The sequence below is a fragment of the Lineus longissimus genome, chromosome 3 (genome assembly GCF_910592395.1).
Source record: "Lineus longissimus chromosome 3, tnLinLong1.2, whole genome shotgun sequence".
NCBI classification, from domain to species: Eukaryota; Metazoa; Nemertea; class Pilidiophora; order Heteronemertea; family Lineidae; genus Lineus; species Lineus longissimus.
The window spans coordinates 8,874,507-8,895,621 of NC_088310.1; the positions used below are offsets into that span (position 1 = coordinate 8,874,507).

The 21,115-nt window shown below is 40.9% G+C and overlaps 1 protein-coding gene across 1 annotated transcript; it reads left to right on the forward strand.

Annotated features, from left to right (window-relative positions):
* Window positions 1-4,141: 4,141 nt before the first annotated feature.
* Window positions 4,142-20,011, forward strand: LOC135485673 (interferon-induced very large GTPase 1-like). Its single transcript, XM_064768020.1, has 3 exons — window positions 4,142-4,314; window positions 10,715-10,782; window positions 12,553-20,011. The coding sequence occupies exon 3, from the start codon at window positions 12,582-12,584 to the stop codon at window positions 19,950-19,952; it is 7,371 nt and encodes a 2,456-aa protein (XP_064624090.1). The 5' UTR covers window positions 4,142-4,314; window positions 10,715-10,782; window positions 12,553-12,581; the 3' UTR covers window positions 19,953-20,011.
* The last annotated feature ends 1,104 nt before the right edge of the window (window positions 20,012-21,115 follow it).

Sequence of the window (21,115 nt, forward strand, 5' to 3'; positions counted from 1 at the left end):
GACTATGACCAGACTGCTATAACCGACCCAGAATCTTTAATTCTCAAATACGAACCGCACTCCACAGCGAAAATGCACTTTGCGCTAACGAAGCCTCGTTTTCAATTCAGTGGCTATGGTCAGGCAACCATAACCACTTGAGTTGGTGCAAAATGTGGAAGCCGTCAAAAAGCATTTAAAACCACATTTTTCGATGCTTAATCTGGGATATTTTAAACAGAAATTGATACCACACTGTCGTCGGTATTTGTTATTTCACCAAAACCGCTGAAATGTCGGCAAAACCAAGGCTCTGCCTCGGTTTATCGCTGTTTTGGTGAGACTACCAATAAATAACAATAATCATGAGACTAATATAGCGCTAAATCCAACATCGTGTTGGGCCTTGTTTGCAGAGGCATGTTTACTCTTGTTGCCAGTGTGGACGGGTCGAAAAACATGTGAAAACATCAGCAAACTTGTTGGCCAATGTTAGGCCATGCACCTTCTGAAAAACATGTTGGTTGGTGTTAGGCAATCAGCAGCCAATCAGGGAACAGATTTGGCTCATGTGATGGAGCTACTTGGACAAAATGGCAGCCTCAATGAAAGACAGAGAGTGGAGACAAGACCACAATGGATTTTTTAAGCCTTTTAGCAGTTTAATTAAATTGTCAATGTTTGACCGCGACGCATCAAATACTGCGTTCGGTTGTGAATCTGAAATTTAGATTATGTTATTCCGGACAGTCGGGCAAGTAAATGGTGAAAAATAAACTGGTGATTGACCACGGAAATTTTTTGATAATCGACAAATTAGACAGACTTTGATATTTCCACTCTTTTCAGCCAACTGGCAGAAAAAACTCAAAACACGCCCCCTATTACCAAATTAGCAAAATTCGAAATTAATTTTTTCATCAAATAATTTCTTTATATCTGTAGACTTGCCACAGCAAATATTTTTTCAATACCTCTCCAAATATGTACTTGAGAGTTAAAAACATGCACTCGTCTAATTGATAGGCCTCGACCGGCCTCCAACCTATGAATATTCATTAGTGGTCTTGTCTCAATGAAGGTAGATTTCAGGGGTTAACATTTTGAGATTTTTTTCAAACTAATGTAGATGACATCCCACAACTCTCCAACAAAGGAAAGTCATATCTGGACATTTTTGGAGAAATGAGAGACATTTCAAAGAGTGGTACAACTGTGCCAAAGCGACGAAAGAGGACAAAATCGACAAAAAGTCATGATTTTGCAGCCAACAGCACCAAATTCAAAGACCAGCCCTGGCCAGAATAAGCAAGCTATGGAGCTGAAAATTTAGGATGTGATTTAGGAATATCTTTGCTGCTCAGGGAACAACTTTCAGAATCAAGGCCTAAGTAGTTTCAAAGAAATTACAAAATGAATGGCAACACAACAAGACTTGTAAAAATGAAACCGAACTTAGACCGGGGCTAGGTTGACTCATATTTGGGTCAAATTAAGTTTTTTTCTCATTATTTTAGCTTGTTTTGACCTTAAATCATCAGCAATACAATATTCTAAACGAATTAGAGTGATTTGAGCACATTCAAATTTTTCACTAAATTGACCCAAAATGTAGTGTAAATGGAGACAAGACCACAATTGATTTTTTAAGCCTTTTAGCAGTTAAATTGTCAATGTTTGACCGTGACGCATCAAATACTGCGTTCGGTTGTGAATCTGAAATTTAGATTATGTTATTCCGGACAGTCGGGCAAGTAAATGGTGAAAAATAAACTGGTGATTGACCACGGAAATTTTTTGATAATCGACAAATTAGACAGACTTTGATATTTCCACTCTTTTCAGCCAACTGGCAGAAAAAACTCAAAACACGCCCCCTATTACCAAATTAGCAAAATTCGAAATTAATTTTTTCATCAAGTAATTTCTTTATATCTGTAGACTTGCCACAGCAAATATTTTTTCATTACCTCTCCAAAAATGTACTTGAGAGTTAAAAACATGCACTCGTCTAATTGATAGGCCTCGACCCTCCAACCTATGAATATTCATTAGTGGTCTTGTCTCAGTGGGAGACAAGACCACTAATGAATATTCATAAAGTACATATTTGGAGAGGTATTGAAAAAATATTTGCTGTGGCAAGTGTACAGATATAAAGAAATTATTTGATGAAAAAATTAATTTCGAATTTTGCTAATTGGGTAATAGTTTTGAGTTTTTTGTGTTTTGAGTTTTTTCTGCCAGTTAGCTGAAAAGAGTGGAAATATCAAAGTTTGTCTAATTTGTCGATTATCAAAAAATTTCCGTGGTCAACTACCAATTTTTTTTTTTCACCATTTACTTGCCCGACTGTCCGGAATATCATGTCAAAATTTCAGATTCACAACCCCACGCAGATTTGATGCGTCGCGGTCAAACATTGACAATTTAACTGCTAAAAGGCTTAAAAAATCATTTGTGGTCTTGTCTCGTGGCAATTTCAAGAAATTGAACATTTAATTTCGGAATACGAAAAGCTTTATCCATCCGCAGGAAATTCTTGAGGCTTTTGGGGTCTGAGGCCCTTAATTCTTGAAGGAGGCAGTGATAGGCCCCACGCCTTTCCCTGAGGAGGATCCATGCCCTGGTCCACCAGCATTGCTTTTGTCAGTTGAAAGAATTGCTGCTGAAGCACCTAGGCATGCTTTCTTCCTGTGGTTCTCCATTGTTTTGAAGAAAAATGGAGAGAAATTACTGATTTTCCCTCCAAATTGCCCTCAAATTCATGCCAAACACGGCCAAACTTAGCCAACAACGTGCAAACTTGCCGTGACCAGACTCTTTATTAAACGACTCTGGTTATTTATAGACATCAGTGTAGACATCTCAAAAGACTAAAAACCGGTTTCTCTTTTAGGCGTACATGTGTATATTGTTTCCGAGGCGGGGTCCTGCCCCAGGCGACTATTAAAAAAAACGGGAAAAAGCACATTACCTTGCATATATTGCATAAATTGACCCGATAAGAAGGTGTCTACTTCGATCGTATGCTGATGGCGTTGATTTCACACACCGAGAACAAGTCCAGTATTCGATTTTTTGCCCTGGCTGCTCAAAAGTGGCCAGTGCTCCCATCCACTTCGACATTCGGATAAAATGACTGTCCTGTAGGCTCGAATATATTCGAAGAAACCTCAATACTCTCGCAAGCAAACAGCCTATTATGATATGCGACCGATAATCTCTACTCGGCAATCACTTAACCGAAAAGTCTATCCTTGCGATTACTGGGTAATGATGTTTATGTCCGCCGCGGTTGACGAAATGAGTTCACGGACATTTACGTCAGCCCCCGCCGCCATTCCAGCGGTAAGTCAACCATGTCTACTGCGCAGAAGTCCCAGGTCTTTAGTGTACCTCCTTCCGCATGACCGGAAATATTTATATCGATGTTGTTCCGTCCCTGCTTGAATTGGCCGCCATTGCAATCTGAATGTTGTGAATTACCTCATCCACAAAACTACAAGACTTTTTGTTGCTATTTTTATTCCGAAAATTCAAAAAAGGTTGTCATATTGCATTTCAAGTCTTGGCCCGAAAAAAGCCCTTCTAAAACGAAGTAATTTTGAGGGGTTTTATGCGCACTAATTTGGAAGCGTATAAAAAATTGCTATGTAATAAGGTTTGTGCGTGCAGCCAATTATTTTAAGCGAGGTGAGTTTTGACCCTTCAACAGTTAATCGGCACAAAATGGGAATCAATATTCCTTTAGTAATATTAAACAGGGTTACAATACAACAGACTCGAAGATCTTTAGTAAATCGCCATATACGTATACGGCATTTTGTTCGAGCATTCTTGCCGTGTACATTTGTGTACATTATACATGCAATAAACGTGCAAAGGAAGCCAATACACTGGCAGAGATGCTTGAATATTATCGCTGCTTTGGAGAGTGGTATAATACCCGTGCTTGGAGCTGTTTTATGATACGTGTCGCTTTTTGGAAGGTGACTTTGGCGTCACCAGCGCAATTTTTAGCGATGACGTGGCGATGATCACGTGGATGCACTGTGTTATTTTCGAATCGACCAATCACCGAACCTATCATGGAAATAACCTGGTCACAAGATATTTCCGTCGAATTCAACTAAGCGATCATTCCTGTAGCGGAACGGGCGCGGTCGGGTCATATGATGTTTACGTCTCAATTTCGATTCGCTTGGTTAATGCGCAATTCATAATGTGCTACGAGTCTTTTTGAACTGGCTGCAGGAATAATAAGTGTCGAGTTCAAATGTTTACGCATGTCTTCGATTTGCCAGTCTAGGGTACATGATGTGGATTGTAAAGGTAAGGCACACCAAGTATAACCTTGAATTCCACTTCTCTCGCCAGTGTCATCAGAAAAATGATCAGCCGATACAATCGTCGATAAAACCATTGTCGACATGATTTTCTTGGGGTGTACTCCTTCAGATGCATCCCTGCAAGTTGCAAGAGAGCTGCTATCTCCAACATGTCTGACCATTTCAAGTTTCAAGCTTATAGTCTGAAGCTACCTTGAAAATGCTAAGGATTTACTTCTTAGCATATATGCTTTATACCCCTGTCTTAATATAGAACGAAGCAAAAGATTAGCCAGCCAGCTACAACACTAAAAAGCAACCATTTTGCTTGTATTGTAGCACAAGCTGTGCATTAGGTTTTATGCTTGTAGATCAAAGTAAAAGTAAATGCTTGATTGTTATAAATATCGGCCATTACGGACCTTCTTAATTCTTGCGACATCATTATCAGCAGCCAAGAACGCGACCTAACCACCTAATTGACTAGCTGTCAAAGAGTCCTTAAAAAGTGAATATAATTGTACCCCCAGTATTTTGTTAAAGGGGTACACCGTTGGTAATTACTTGTGGTCCAGTTAAATAGAAATTCTTATTATAAATACGAATATTTGTTTAAACTTGGTATTTATAGTATTTGTATATCAGTCTACACAATGGCAATGGTGAAATTATCACCCGATAGTATGTATTGAAACAATTGACAGTTTTCCAATTCAATTCAATCGCAAATTATTTTTTTTCAACGAACGGCGTAAGCCTTTAAAAAAAGAAGGAATACTATCCAACTTTCCTCAGATTTTTATAAGTTTATGTAAAATATGGCGTGTTTGTTAAGGATTCGATGAAAAATTGGATTTCTCCTCTGTGTCATTCTTCTTCTTTTGATGCCGACTATTTAACGACATCGAACCCCGTTTGATAATTCAAGAAATTGGGACAAACATTTTGTTCACGGGGGATAACACGAAAGTGTTCCCAAACCTTTTGATAGCAGTGTACGTGTTTATAATCGAAAAGAAACAGCAGTTTCAGTATCAGTCAATCATCTTTTGGGGAAGTTAAAGAAATGGGCGGCTTTTTACAGCAGTATGTTTGCTTTTCTTCTAGTTCATCAGTAAAAAAAATTTCTGAACGTGTTTGATGCTTTTCCAATTTTATTTGAGCTCTTAGATAGTAGAAAAACGCGTTATTAGTTATTTTTGATACGCACAAGTCCTGATGCGAAAGACCTTTCCCGCCACGTGAGTGTCCGCCGAGATCCAAGTTCACATCAGCCCGCTATAACGACGCAACGTCATTTCCATTATCGTCACAGTAGCCAAGTGCCATAAGCATGAAGTTGGAAAAATCGATAATCCACACCAATACGTCACAGGGTAGATCCATGGTACCAGGAAGCCCCTAACTAGTGCATCGTTCCGCATGGAAATGATCGACGCATGGAGAGCTTACGCGGGTCAAATCGGAGGCAACATCGGAAAAGCGTGATAGTTCAGTCAGTTATCGAGTTTTTCCTTTTTTTGTGCAATTTGTTGATGGAAACTACTAATATGTAGAATGGAGGTGACTGGGCCGCCGACAGCTGGGTAATATTGCCCTTGATAATGCCAATGGTCTTTTAAGTTTAGTTGTAAAAACTGCAGTATACGCCCCTTTTCTTGTGGTCATCCCATGCATGGTAGGTGGGGAGGACATGAATCTACTTCCCGCATAAACCTTCCGAAAAAATAACTCCCGCAAAATCTATCGTAAATTCTCGCAAAAAATTTCTCTCTTACTAAGTGCTCTGACCCTAATAAGCTATCTGCGAGAAAAACTAGGAATGCCGCCATCTCAGATTGCGCATCCTGGCAATTAATTTGTAGTGTAAGTTGGCTATGAGCGATTGTGTTATGTGTATGAACAGGAGGTATGCCTGGTAGTAGGTCTAGGCCTTCTATTGTGAATGCTCTGCCAGTTGGTACCAACCGTATACAGGGTTATCCATAAAGAAAGGCCTGACCTTTTCTTGACGGTGGAAGCATTGACTTGGCTGCCCTGTTTCGCTATAATGTTATCCATCTATGATCACATGGTCGAGCCTCTAAAGCTGGCAGCACACTGGACTCTGGCGTCCAGAGGAGTTCGACTGAATGCCGCTTGCCGCCACTCGCCTCCGAAGTTGGCGTCAGGAAGATCCCGGTGGGCGCACACCAGCGCAGACCTGGCGGTAGGAGGCATCTTTTGCCACCCTTTTAACCCATCCTTGTCCAAGTGTTCCAAATCATGTGACCCGAAGCTGCCGCTTGCGGCCAAAAAAACTCCACTGGACGCCGAAGTTGAAGTCAGGTGTACTGCGAGCTTTATATCTCTCCTCCCCGACGACAGATACGGCGCCACCGGCTCAGCTGAGAGGGGTCTGCATGGTAAGATTATCGGGTGCGTGCTCCTACCATTCCCGTGATAGTGTTTTTACTGTGAGGCCCACGTTATTGTGATGCGCTGCCAAACCAATACCAGAAAACTGACCTAGTTGCTATTACTGGGAATTCGTGTTTCCGTCTCGAATTTATAACTACTAGCATATACCCATGGAGCGGGCAAAGTTGAAATGTAATATACATTAGTTAAATGGGCACGATGATTGAGCTACATTAAATTTCTAACGTTACTGAAGTTTTATTAAAGGTTAAACACGAAATTAACTGCATTTAGGGACTTATTGCTGCTATCTACATGCAACCCCTAATAGATTGATTGGAGTACGCTATTTTGCACAATGCATTGAGACCAGTGACAGCAGGTCCTGTTCCAAATAAGGCCCTCACATATTAGGCATATCACCTACCCACTCCCGTACCCAATGCCACTGTCGGCCCAAAGCCAGGCGCATGGAGAGATGCAGAACGCAATTCAAACTGACAACATCAATCATTAAAGAATAAATCAAAGAGCAAGCGCTGGCAACTGTACATATTTGTCCATCCTGGCATAACTGTTTATTGATACCCTGACTGCATGTTCCGGTAGGCCACCCTGCAGAATTTGCCTCATCACTCCGGTCAGTGTTTCTCGAATAGAACTAAAATAGAATAGGCTAATCATTAATCTCCCTGCTAATACCCTGCTCCATGGACCAGGTTGTATAGCACTACATACGTGCTGGAAGCTGATACTGATGTGGCAGGGAGAATATGCGTGAAGTTTGTGTATGCTTTTGAGAATGAGCGGAGCTCTCCAGTCGACGTGCTCTCCGAAAAGTTGTTATTTATTCTAAAACCACGAAGATATTCGACGTATGACACCCTCAGTGACACTCTTACTTATGATCCACACCTACGAAGCCAAAAGTTGCAAGAATTCGACGCTTTTCCGAGGCCCAATTTTGAAACAAAAATCGCCTCCTTTTTAGCGGCCACAACGCGCATTATAGTATAGATTCGCGCGTATGGCAAGCCAAAGCGGAATTTTTTCAAGACTTTAGAATTACCATTCAAGAAGTTAAATATAAGTTCAAGAAGGAAATATATGTTCAAGACTAAAATATGTTCAACCTTGAATCAAATGTTTTCAGCCTTGAATAAAATATGTTCAACCTTGAATAAAATATGTTCAACCTTGAATAAAATATGTTCAACCTTGAATAAAATATGTCCAACCTTGAACAAAATATATTCAACCTTGAACAAAATATATTCAAGACTCACGTGACCATATTCAAGACGCACGTGACCACAAAATTGATGACGTAGAGCGTAGAATCTGTGGTACTTCTGATGCGTTCTGTTTCACGACATGATTGATTGCCTGTATAGCCTAAACACTCAAACATGTCAAAAGACGAGAATCCGATACAGTGGTGTCGGCCTCAAGAATGAAAGGTGAGAGGCATTGCGCATTTTGAACCTATTATTTGCCTGATATGTCTGTGAAACATGTATCGACTCTGACATTCAATCGGCATCCATGTCATGATGTGTAGGATTACAGTACATGTCAGGTGTAGGCGGCTAGGTACGTGTACAACCATGTGTCAAAACCTCGTGCGAACAATTCGAGCTCCGAAACGCAACACAAGTACCATGGGTTCGGGAAAGTCCGGACGCGGGTTCGGGAAAGTCCGTAAAGCATCAAAACATGAGCAACTACGTCATCAATTTTGTGGTCACGTGCGTCTTGAATATGGTCACGTGAGTCTTGAATATATTTTGTTCAAGGTTGAATATATTTTGTTCAAGGTTGGACATATTTTATTCAAGGTTGAACATATTTTATTCAAGGTTGAAAACATTTGATTCAAGGTTGAACATATTTTAGTCTTGAACATATATTTCCTTCTTGAACTCATATTTAACTTCTTGAATGGTAATTCTAAAGTCTTGAATAAATTCCGCTTTGGCTTGCCATACGCGCGCCCGCATCCATAAACTGACCTAGTGGCCTTTGCTGGGTGTTTACACGTCAGGTCTAGACTTATGCATTTCATCACTGAGTCTGTCTCGAATTGGCCCATAGTGGCTACACAGTGGTCAACTATTGGGACTTTTAGAACAAAATACGTTGACGCAACGTACACACCAGAGTTGGACATAACATTCTTTAGTGAATAAATCTCCCGCTCGTGTAAAGTCGCGATCAAATTAGTGCGATTTGCGATTGACAGACAACTGATATAAAAAGTCAACAGTCTAACTGACTAACTTACCACGTTATTCCAAGGCACCAGAACGTGTCACGACAGAATCCTGTCGCGGATTTTAAAACTAAAATGAAAACGTTTAGAATTGTTTCATCTATTCCATCATTTTTGTGATTACATGTATATCATAAATATATCAATGTCTCTATGATACATATATTCACTTTCCATTATTTTTGTGCTTATTCATTTGCCACGGATTAAATTTGTGAAATAACAAGGTTTTTGTACACGATCCCTAGAATATGTTTTGATATTTACATGTATGATTATTACTAATCTTTAAATTTCTTGTTGTTCAAATAAACATATTCCATATTTAATAATTCTTTATAATTTATTCAATTCCCAACGATCATTCGAATTATAAAATTTAACGCATAGTTGGTCGAACTCGAAGTGGGTTTAAAGTATTGGTGAAAATGGACTTGTATGGGACATGGAAGAGTCTATTTTTGAAGGGGGTTATGGAGAAGATGACAAAATGGGAACTGGCGGAATGGCAAACTGGCGAAATGGGAAACTGGTGAATTGGGAAACTGGCGAAATGGGAATTGGCGAAATGGCAATTTTCAGTGGCGAAATGGGGATTTTCAGTGGCGAAATGGGGATTTTCAGTGGCGAAATGGGGATAAACCCTTGGGAATTTGAATTCATGTCACGTATTTACGAAAGCCCAGACGTATAATTCGAAATACGTAGTATAGCCTACACGAATTTCGAAATACGAAATTCGAACTTTAATTCGAGATTCAATGTCCAAGTCAAATTACTGTGTCTATAAACAGCGATGATTTGCTGGTAATTTGGTTCAGACTTTCCGAATAAAACATACTTCAAACATAATGATCATCATCTAAATAATTTCTCGATATTGCAGTTGTGACAACAGGTGCGTATATCGAAATCACTCTTTTAGACGAATTTCGAAGTTCCAATATAATTTTAACTAACATTGGAACTTGTGCAACTTCTTTTATCAAATCATGTAGGAAATGCCATTATTCCTGAAAGTGAAATCATCAATGAAATATATTTTGGAAATAGTATATTGTACAATTCCAGAATTTTGATATAAAACCAAATTATCAGCATGCATGAAGGTATTGGTCTAACTGTAAATACTGTAAATACTCCAGACTCACCAATCCGAGACCATTTTATGAATATGCAAGTCAAGCTTCCGTAAATACTCTAAAACCTCGAATACAAGGTCTGAGGCTCCGCCCCCATTCATTACAATGATTGTGCATGGGGATGGGCCAACATAGATGAGTCAACATAAGTCTTTTATCTTTTTTCCCCTTTATTTGAGAAAGCCCTATTATTTTCACAGGTTTTCTAGAAATCTGACATTTCAAGATTAAGTCGGACTTTTGGTGCAAATATCGGGAAAAGTTACAATGGAAACCGTTCGGAGAAAGCCTTCTACTAACAAATAGTATAGTCCTTATTTGAAACAAGCAAATTCCCCCTCAAGCCTTTTAGGTTTTAAATGGTATTTTATCGGTAATGAACAACTGTATCTTATCTCAATGACAATCAATTAATCAAGGCTCATATTTCGCATTTCGTATTTCGAATGATCCGTTTGGGCTTTCGTACATTTCATTTGTATTTAAGAGACAACTGATTAGAGATAGGCTTCATGGAGAAGTTGTCACCGATTCCACCAGGAACAAGTGAATCTTATTTTGAATGATGTTATTCACTGCAATTTTTTCAGCATAAATCCGAGTTCTACAGATTGAGGGCTTTGAATGACTCATCCAAGAAAAGTTATCAGACGATCTGGTAAGTATAAGACTATAAGGCAACCACATTGCTTTTCAGTCTTAACGTCAACTAACATCACACGCTCATCAGATGAAACCGTCCACGTGAACGTTGCACATACAGGGTGACCCCTAAAAATAAAAACCAATGAAAAGGCTAATAAAATTAACTATCACGATAGTTAATTTTATTCAACGCCAGCTTTTTGCCCATCATCCTAAGTCATTGCATTACCTACACACATAGATTCATGACTGGGATTCAAGCAGCCTTTTGTGGTACATGTATGCGAAGAAATTGTTAAAAAAATTTAAAACCAACCGTAAATGTCACAATGTCACCCAACAGTATGTAACCATATTCTGGTGAACAGAATGGCAAGTTGCCATTGAAATAATTCATCTGCCTTCCCTTCATTTACGCAGTAACATATCATCCGTCGTAAGCGATTCTAAGGGCAGCTTTGATTTTGCGTTTCAAGTGCTGTAAGATTTTAGGCGAACATGGATTGTCCACTAACCCAATGTTCTGAAGCTTTGACAACATATGTACAGTCCTACCAGGAAGTAAATGTCCACAGGTTTTTAAAAAAAAATATCACGGAGATAGAATAAGGTATTTGAATGCGGTTTTCAGCAGAGAATGGTATATCTAGTTGGCCATGTATCTGTTCTATTTGGACCCAGCTAATCCTGTCTCTTCATTATGTAACATGCAATTCTAAAAAATCCCAAAAGTAACTTTTTATTTTATTTTATTTTTGTTCTTTTTCACAACGTATGGGTGGACTATAATGCAACAAAGGCTTTTTTGCTTTCACAACTAGAAAATTCCTGCTAAATTCTTCATTTTGAAGATTAGTTTTAGCTCGCTACAGGTGATAGTTTTTTCTGACATTTGATGACCTTTGAGAACACTCCTCTTGGTCAGCAATGCAGTCAGTCCGGGCCAACTCAGCTCATACATGAAGGATTGGGGATCTTTATCAAAGCTTATGAAAGAGAATAAAAAAATTACATAAAAATCATAAGCAAAATTGTGCATTTGTGCTGACAATCGAACACAATGTATGGAATTGCAATTGCAAAAAAATGTTGGTCGTAAAGCACAGTTCATGAGCTCATATGAATCTTGAAAAGGCACATGAAATAAAAAAAGGTGATTTTGGGACCTTTTTAGAAATACTTGTTTCATAATGAAGGGATGGAATTATGTGCAACCAAATACAACAAATATATGACCAACTAGATATACCATACTTTGCTGAAAACCGCATTCAAATATCTCATTTTATCTCTGTGATTTTTTTTAAAAACGGCGGACATTTACTTCCTGGTAGGACTGTACATGTACAACGGCTCAGGTACAGCAAATACTGAGCGCAAGAGCAATAATTTCATATTCACCATACTTCACATCAAAAACAAGTTATAAAATTCTGATCGGACAAACGCTTCACACAAGTCTCAGTCAATTATCGGTACTATTGAGTCATCATTATCCTGCTACTATTGTGCGAGAATAGTTAGAACAATTATGATCAAATTCCGTCTATAATCCCTAAAATTGACAATTTCGCTGGACTTCGAAAATTTCGAAATCACGATGGCGTTTACGGCGGGGTATACGCGAGTCTACTGTTTGTCACATATTGTTTGGACATGCTAGCAAATATTAGTAGAAGTCAAAAATCTACCAACGAAGTTGTGTACATGAGATGTTTTGCTTCTCAAAGAACTATAGAAATTATAGACATTATAAGCTGATCCGCTCTGTATTACCTTTTAGGTGACATCTTCAAAAGCCTACCACAATAGATGAGAATGGCGTCACCAAAGTCAACCTCAGATTCTTTGCATCAGAAGCTGGAGGAGTCGGGCTTGGACATCAAATACTGGTCCAAAGTCTTGAAGTCTGACCTCGAAATAACGAAACTGCAGCAAGTTTGTCATCTTGATGCTAGTGAAATTGACATCCTCTCAAAGAGCAAGCGACACAACTGGGAAATTGGTGCACTGAAACAGCTTGTCCATTCGATTAAGCCTGGTGAGAATATCACGAATAAGCACCAGAGGGCTGAGTTACTTGTCAATCAATTGAAAGACCTGAACGATACTATCGGGGTTCGATCAGACAATCTCATTAAGAATCAAGTAGACAGACTTTGTCTCGAATTAGAAGTCCCACCTGCTGAATGGTTGAAACAGTATGATTCTGAGACAATTAGCGATGTGGTAACTAGCATGACTGTTGATCTAGCAAAGCTTGAACCACGATTGGTAAATGTGACTGTCGAAGCAAGCAGTGATCAGGTTTTGAACAATGCAAGTGATGGCTTGGCCCTGCGTGGTGTTCTACTGACTGATGATCTAAAGGAACGCATGGAAACTCGTGCGAAGGTTCTATCTGCACCCCCCTCTATCGAATTACATCCCCCTAAGTTGACTGAACGTACACTCCAGAGAGAGCTTTCCTCAAAACGTCAATGTGAAGAATACAAAGATATGCTGCAAACCCTGGGATACAACATTGCATCAAAGCAGGGAACTGACACGAAAAATGTTGTTCCGGAGAATCATGGCAGAGACAATCTTTATTATTCAAGGACTTGTAGTGTCGTGGTTCCAACTGCATTGATAGATTTAAATGGGACCTCTTCATTGAGGCTGTCACCAAATGCTCTCGAAGAACTGCAGATCATTGACAAGCTGCTGACTACAGGCGGCGGCGAAGGCTTGGTAAAAAGTAAGTGTAAAGACTTTCTGAAAAAGTACGGTTCACATGTAAATATTGGAAACATTCATTTTGGTGGTGTCTATACATACACTGTTGCATATTCTGGCTGTGGTTCCTTAGGCCCATCGCAGCAGTCAATGGTAGACATGGTAAGTGATATTCTGAGTGCAGTTGTATCAGCCAGCTATACTACATTGCTCCCTCTTTTAAAAGCTGATGGGTCTCTCAATTTCGAAAAGCTACGACAGCTCGGTCTTCTTTCAAATTCGTATGACTCGTCATTGCTGTTAAAAACCAGTGTACATATCACGAGAACAGGTGGCATGGAAACGATTGCATCTGTTCCACTTTGGAAGGCAAGTCTGCAGCTTGGTAATGATATGTGTTCAGTTGTTGATAGAGGCTCTTCCTTCTCTGTTGATTTCTGTAGTATTTGGGACTTGCTCCACTACCACCAAGGAGATGTTGATGATGCTGGCAAACTGGCCGACAAATTGCTCTGTGAATGGCAGAATCTCGGTGGGGAAATTTCCCCTGTCCCAACCACACCTACTACTAGTGACGAAAATCAATTGGTCGCCTTCGATGAGCTAAAGAAAGTGGTGGAGAAAATTGAGGACTGGGTCAAAGATCCAGAGTTGCTTCACAGTGTCATGGATTATTTGGAACAGCTTCAAAAGGCTGTTCATCGCACAAAGAGCAAAACCCAATGGCAAAATATTCTTAGTAAGGTTCCTGTTGTTTCAGCGTTCTTTTACAAAATAATGAATCTAGAACTGGGCAGTAGCATCATTCACCATACAAAGATGATCATTGAAGACATGGCAATAGATTGGGCGGGGGCGGTAGACTTTGATTGCAAGGACGATATCAGAAGGTGGATTGCTGTGACACCTCAACTAAATATCGACCGTTTGAAAGACTTTACGGCCAGAAATGTTGAAGGTCTGCTTAGCTTTATAGTTGAAACTTTATTGCCTTGTTTTGAAGCTGGTAGGGCAAATTCAGAAACAGTGACAAAAGATCTTGCTATCTGCATCAGTAAAGTAAGTAATTGCTTGAAAAGTAATGAAGAATTTCATCAGCACTCGTTCCTTATCACAATGTTACATTGGTTATCCTATGACAAGAAACTGATGTGCTTCGAGCAGAACCTGACCTACAATCAGATTAAATCATTCTCCGTTGTGTTACAGCAACAACAGAAAAGGTATGAGGAATATGCAGCTGCTGGACAAATTCAGTTGGAGGCATATCTGCTATGGCTTGTTCTTGATACTGATAAAACTTGCCATAGTACCGTCATGCCAATGGAGGTTGAAAACAAGCTCCATCAGGCTATCGAAGACTTTAAGGCTGTAATGACAAAAGATGTTAAAAATGTGACTGATCAGTACGTCGACACAAAGAATTGGGAAGGCTTTGAAAAAACGCTTACTACGTTTATGTGTCATGGAAAAAAAGCACTTGAAACTGAACCGTTAGTTCTTCCGATAAGCCCATCACGTGAAGACGGCCCTGTTCAAGAAACCACTCCAGTTCAAACGAAGGAGCTTCGACTGGAGCAGGCCGATGCTCCATGTGAAAAACTACTGACGCAATTACATTTAGGCCACATGTACCCTCGCAAAATCACATTGAGGCACATCATTGCCATCAAGAAAGATCGCAATGAAAAACACAAATTAGATCTTGCAGATATACCGTGGGTAATTCTGCAGAGGATACTAATGATCGATTACAATGGTAGAAATACAGCGTGGGAGAGAAGGTTGGTCGATTGCAGTGACGCTCATGACAATACTGATTCCGGTGATTTTCTAGAAAACCTTCTGGCGGGAATTGATAACTGCTCATCCAGTATCAATATCCCCAACCCAATGGACATCTTCATCGCAACATTCAGTTGTTGTGATCTCATGCTACGTCAGGTGATCTTGGAGAAAATGAATATGTGTCGGCTGGCTGTTCCCCTTGTCATGCCCGATTTGTCTGAACCAGATCTGACATTGTGTTTCTGGGCTCTGAGGAGTGTTGTGGTGGAGTGTTTCGAAGTTGGACATGCCGTTGAGCGTTCTTTGGTTGAGTGTCAGATGAAAATTGCTTCCTTTGTCAGACTTGGGGAATCATCACTCTCAAAGTCACAGCTCCTGAATGATATACTCAATGAGCAGAGTCATCATACTTTCTTCAGCAAACAATGTAGCAGTTTAGGGAATTCTGATAGATATGTATCTAATGGCTTGATTGAAGCGGCTTGGTATCTTCCAAGTGATCGAGATTGCAACGTATTTGATGATGTTACCATGTTTCTGAACCTTCGAGGCGATGCATTCAATTACTCAAGACAAACAAGACTGGTCGGTTTTATATCATCAGTTATAACGATAATTGTTGATATCAAAACACTTGCAGACGATTGCACTGTTGATGCCATCAGATCGTTTCAGCAAAATCAGGCTGGCATAATCATTGTCCTGATTGGTTCTGCTAACACCGATGCCGTCAAGTCACTGATCGCAACCTTTCGAGAAAAATTTGGTACTGAGAACCTCTTAGCCTTGAAAGTAGTAAACGCAATGAAGAGCGGAAGGGATAAAACACTGATTGAGATCAGACACGAAGTCCGTGACAATATATGTTTGTTCCTTAAAGAAAGACCAAAAACGACATTCGAACATCTCAGACTGAAAGCATTAGAAGAACAAATCTGTGTAGACGAAAATGACGAAGTGTGTCAACAGGGTAAAGGATTTGCTGATAAAGTGGTAAACCACATCAAAGACATGTCGATTGCAAGAGTTAAGAATGAGATGCTGCCAATACAGAAAGATCATTGGCCCGAGTGGAGCAGGTTACTGAAAGCTAAAAATCGCACAACTGGCAAGGAACGAAAGACAACATCTGTCCAGGAGAGCGATAGGTTTATTCAACAAATGGCATCAGTAAGAGAGGAACAGTTGAAAAAGTGCAAGACACTGTCACCAATGATGCAAGCATTTTCCTCAACGCTTGGTGAACTGATTGATACACCAAACAAAATGATGTTCTTCCTTCAATGGCTGAAGCTGTACTTTGATAAGCGATCACGAGAAAATTTGCCGAGTCTCAGACAAGAATACAACAAGCTATGGGCCCAATCAAAGGTAGCCAAAAGCAAGCCACCAGAAGATCCGACCTCTCTCAAGGATTTGGAAGAAGGAGTACAAAGTGCTGAGCTTCGTTTGGCTGAGGCGTCATGCGGCCTTGAACACCTTCTCCGAGAAGTTGGACAGCTTTACGAGGCCAGCAAGGAGAGCAATGTCCCCTTAGCTCAAAATACTCAGAGGGTGATAGATCAGCTCCCGATGATAGCTGCTAAACTGATTCTTCTTGGCCATCCAATAGAGTTAATGGACGGAGATGCTGCAAACGTCCCTCAGACATGGGTTCAGGCAATATTAAAATGTCTTGCCTCCCTAACAGGAGACAAACGCGTGTTCGTGTTGTCAGTCCTTGGTATCCAAAGTTCAGGCAAATCAACTCTAATGAACACCATGTTTGGTCTCAGATTTGCAGTGAGTGCGGGTAGATGTACAAGAGGGATGTACGTGCAGCTTGTAGAAGTGGACAGGTCGGAGACAGGTTTGCCTTTTGACTATATCATGGTTGTGGACACGGAAGGTCTCAGGGCCCCTGAACTCTGTCACGATAAACACGAGCATGACAATGAACTGGCGACCCTCGTGATTGGGCTAGGGGATGTCGTCATTTTGAACATCAAGGGGGAAAATGTGGCAGAAATGAAAGATGTCCTCCAGATTGCTGTGCATGCATTCCTGCGCATGAAAATTGTACAACTGCGGCAGACATGTGTGTTTATACACCAAAATGTCTCGGCAGCAAATGCAAACGAAAAGATGATGCACGGTAGACAAGCACTGTTGGACAAACTGGATGAAATGACAGAACAGGCTGCAGAACAAGAAGAGATGAAAGATATTCACACCTTCAGTCAAATCATTGATCTCGACCTGGAGAAATGCGTTTGGTATTTTTCGGATCTCTGGCGCGGTGACCCACCCATGGCTCCTATCAATCCTGGATACAGCGAAAGAGTGCAGAGTGTGAAGAAATGCTTGTTGTATAAGATTGCAAATGCGCAGCAGCAGAAGTGCCTTTCTATGACAAACCTGACGACTCGAATACAAGATCTTTGGCAGGGAATTCTTGCAGATGATTTTGTTTTCAGTTTTAGGAACAGCTTGGCAGTCAAGGCATACAGTGGGCTTGAGGACAAGTACCATGAAGTTGCATGGGTCATCGAACGGAGTATCATGAAGTGGTCTTCAGAAACAGCACCAATCAAACTTGAACGGTGTGAAACAGAAGGTGCTCTTGAAACTACAGCAGGAGATTTACTCAACGAACTTAAGTCTAAAGTAGCCGACATCTTGAAGGTTGGAACCACGGAATTGGAGCAGTACTTTGAACAGAATTCCCTGCAGGACATTATAATTCAATGGAAAGAGGAGAAGATGCACTCTTACCGTTGCTTGGCAGACGCCCTTGATACTCGAACACGCAAGGATATAATTCAAAAAAAGGAAGTTCTGAAGTTTGAACTGCGTAACACAACAAAACAGGAGGACCTTGATCAGAGAATCGTGTCGAAGGCATCCGAATTGGCAGAAAAGCTGAGAGGGCAACGTCTTCCTGAAAATGAGTTGCAGTCGAAGTTTGACTCAATGTGGGTAGGATGGGTGACGGAACTGGCACCGCCTCCAGAAAGGCATGACACTCCAGTTGCAGTAGAAGTAGAGCATGTTTTGTATAAGTGGCTAGACAGATACCGAGTTGATGTGAGAAAGGAATTAAAGCTGCATCCCCTCAGTTCTCCCTTTAAAGGGTCATCCCTCTTTGGAACATTCAGAATGGAAAGTGGTGACATTCGCCAAGTCAAGTGTCTTGCGGACAAAGTTAGATATGCCCTTTTCGATGCTGGTAGGGGAGATGAAGCCTTTCGCAAGCAGGTAATTGACTTTACTGAGAAAATCTTTGAAAAAATGGAGCTTTATTTCAAAGACCTATTGTCAATGGACTCTAAATTTCAGCCTTTCTATGCTGCAGAAGTTGTGAAGACTGTGACGGAGCACGTTGAGTGTCACAATAAGCATGATTCCCAATCACGACGATTCACCTTCTTACCAAAATACACAGTCCGGTTGACAGTGCATGTTTGTCGTCGAGCAGTTCAGGTGTTCTCGGAGTTGAGGGAGACGTATGAGAGCAAACACAGTCCAGCAGGAAAGCTTGAAATCATGAGGAATGCAGCATTCAACGTCTTTAAAAACAAGGTATTCAACAGTACCAATGAACGAGTGGCAGCCGACTTGTTTTGTGATCGTCTGGCAGAATTGATAAAGCGGAGAGTCAGTGAGAAAATGCCCATGATGGTATTTGAAGAGGTGTGCAATGACTTTTCGCAGAAGAAGTACCATCTCATCATTGCAGTTCTGGAAGATCTTGCTGATCGTGATATCTTTGACGAATGGGCAGAGTTTCTGGCAGACTCAAAGACCTACACGTTCAAATGGATGACGGCGGCAATCAACAAGAAGTGTTTAAGTTCTAACTTAGAACAAGGCGGAAGCTATTATAGCTTTGCAAGTTCTTGCCTCAGTACCGTTCTCAGCGGCGTACTAAAATGTGTCCGTATGGCATCTGAGCATGTCCACCAGTACTCACTCCAAAATCCCTATTCAGCAGCAACTATTATCAATGAGTGGATGCGGATTTTTTGTGATCAGGCAGAGACCCATCTTGCTGTAAGAGAGGGACAGATAAAATATATTGCAGAACAGGGGGTAACCGACTTTGAGAACTTTGAAAAGTTAGCGACCGAGCGCCTTAGACAAGTTAAAGAAGAAATGCTTTGTAGCTATCGAGAGATGAACACCATTGTATGGGAAGGATCTACACCTTCTCAAATGGTTATGGACAAACTGTGGGGATGTAGCGCCCATTGCCCTTTCTGCAAAGCACCGTGCCAATGGACGGATTCCAGCCACTGTGAAGGCGCAAATAAGGTCAGTCACAGGTGTATCCAACACCGTCCGGAAGGCCTCGGAGGTTACAGATGGACTAATGGTGACCGCGCCGGACGCTTGACTGTTGAGTCGTGCAACTATTTAGTTCAGATGACAGGAGCTAGTTTTAGCTGTCGAAACGAGCCAAATACATGCACTGGAAACGTGGAGAATCACCCTTACACGAAATACAAAACATACTATCCACTGTGGGATATATCTCCAAGTGCGACCATGGAATCGTCAAAGTTTTGGATGTGGTTCATGGCTTCTCATCAAGAGCAGCTAAAAGACCACCATGAGGCCAAGTCACCAGATATACCAAAATCGTGGTATCAAATCACAAAGGAGCAGGCCTTGAAGAGCCTGAGAGAATCCCTTTAAATTTGGATGGACCACAGATCAGTCAAAGTTATAGGGTATAGACATGGATTCTAGGGCATTTGCCCCCCGGACATCTGCCCCCCGGATCTTTCCCCCCGGATTTTTGCCTCCCGGACATTAGCCCCCCTAGGACTTCTGCCCCCCTAGGACGTCTGCCCCCCGGACATTTACCACCGGGGACAGTCAAAGAGAACTTGGATGAGTCGGTCAGTCCAAGAGTAGCAGGGTGATCAGCTTTGGCCTGTATTAATAGATTTAAGAGCATACTTATGTGCATTACTCCAGGGCAATCCATAGGTCAAATGTAAGAATGGTAAGGATTGCTGTATTTCTTTTAAATGAAAATTACTGAAGGTAGCAGAATTACTGAAGGTAGCAGGTAGGCCACCCTTCAGTAATTTTCAGCACAAAATAATTTAAATAATGATTACCTTCTTTGACCTGTACTATAACTTCATTTCTTGATTGGTTGTGATGGTGGAAGGAGACGGAGGTGTCATGTGAAGTTTTCTATTTTAATCAAACAACAAACACGTTTCAAAACATCAGATATACATGTACATGTATTAAAAATAGATTTAAAGAAACATTGTATGACAGAGGCATTTCTCAGAAAAGGAGTATCATTAGGCCACTTTAAAAAAAAGCTGGTTAGCGTCCTTGCTTCTGGGAGGAGGTGGGTAGGGGGAGGTGTTTTTGTTTTTTTTAATTCATTTTAAGGCTGAAAATATAGCTGCTGAGCAAATAAAAAAAAATCTGAATCATGATAAACCCGGGTAGGTGTACATTCTAGTGTAAAATGCACTATACATTTTTTTTGGCTCTCGAGCACTTTGTCGGGTAGGAAGGGGGACGCCAACTAACTTTTTTTTTATTCGGGCTTAGCTACGCAAGCCTATCCCTTCACAAGCATCGGAATAGCATTCCGCGACGTTACTATATATAGAATTATCGTTACTATAAATAGAAAAGATGTATTCAGAAATCCTATGGGGGCTAATGTCCGGGGGGCAAATGTCCGGGGGGCAAATGTCCGGGGGGCAGATGTCCTAGGGGGCAGAAGTCATAGGGGGGCTAATGTCCGGGGGGCAAAAATCCGGGGGGCAGATGTCCTAGGGAGGCAGAAGTCCTAGGGGGGCTAATGTCCGGGGGGCAAAAATCCG

What these genes read in the sequence shown, in the direction of transcription:
- LOC135485673 (XM_064768020.1), top strand. Translation starts at nt 12,582, where the DNA reads ATGAGAATGGCGTCACCAAAGTCAACCTCAGATTCTTTGCATCAGAAG.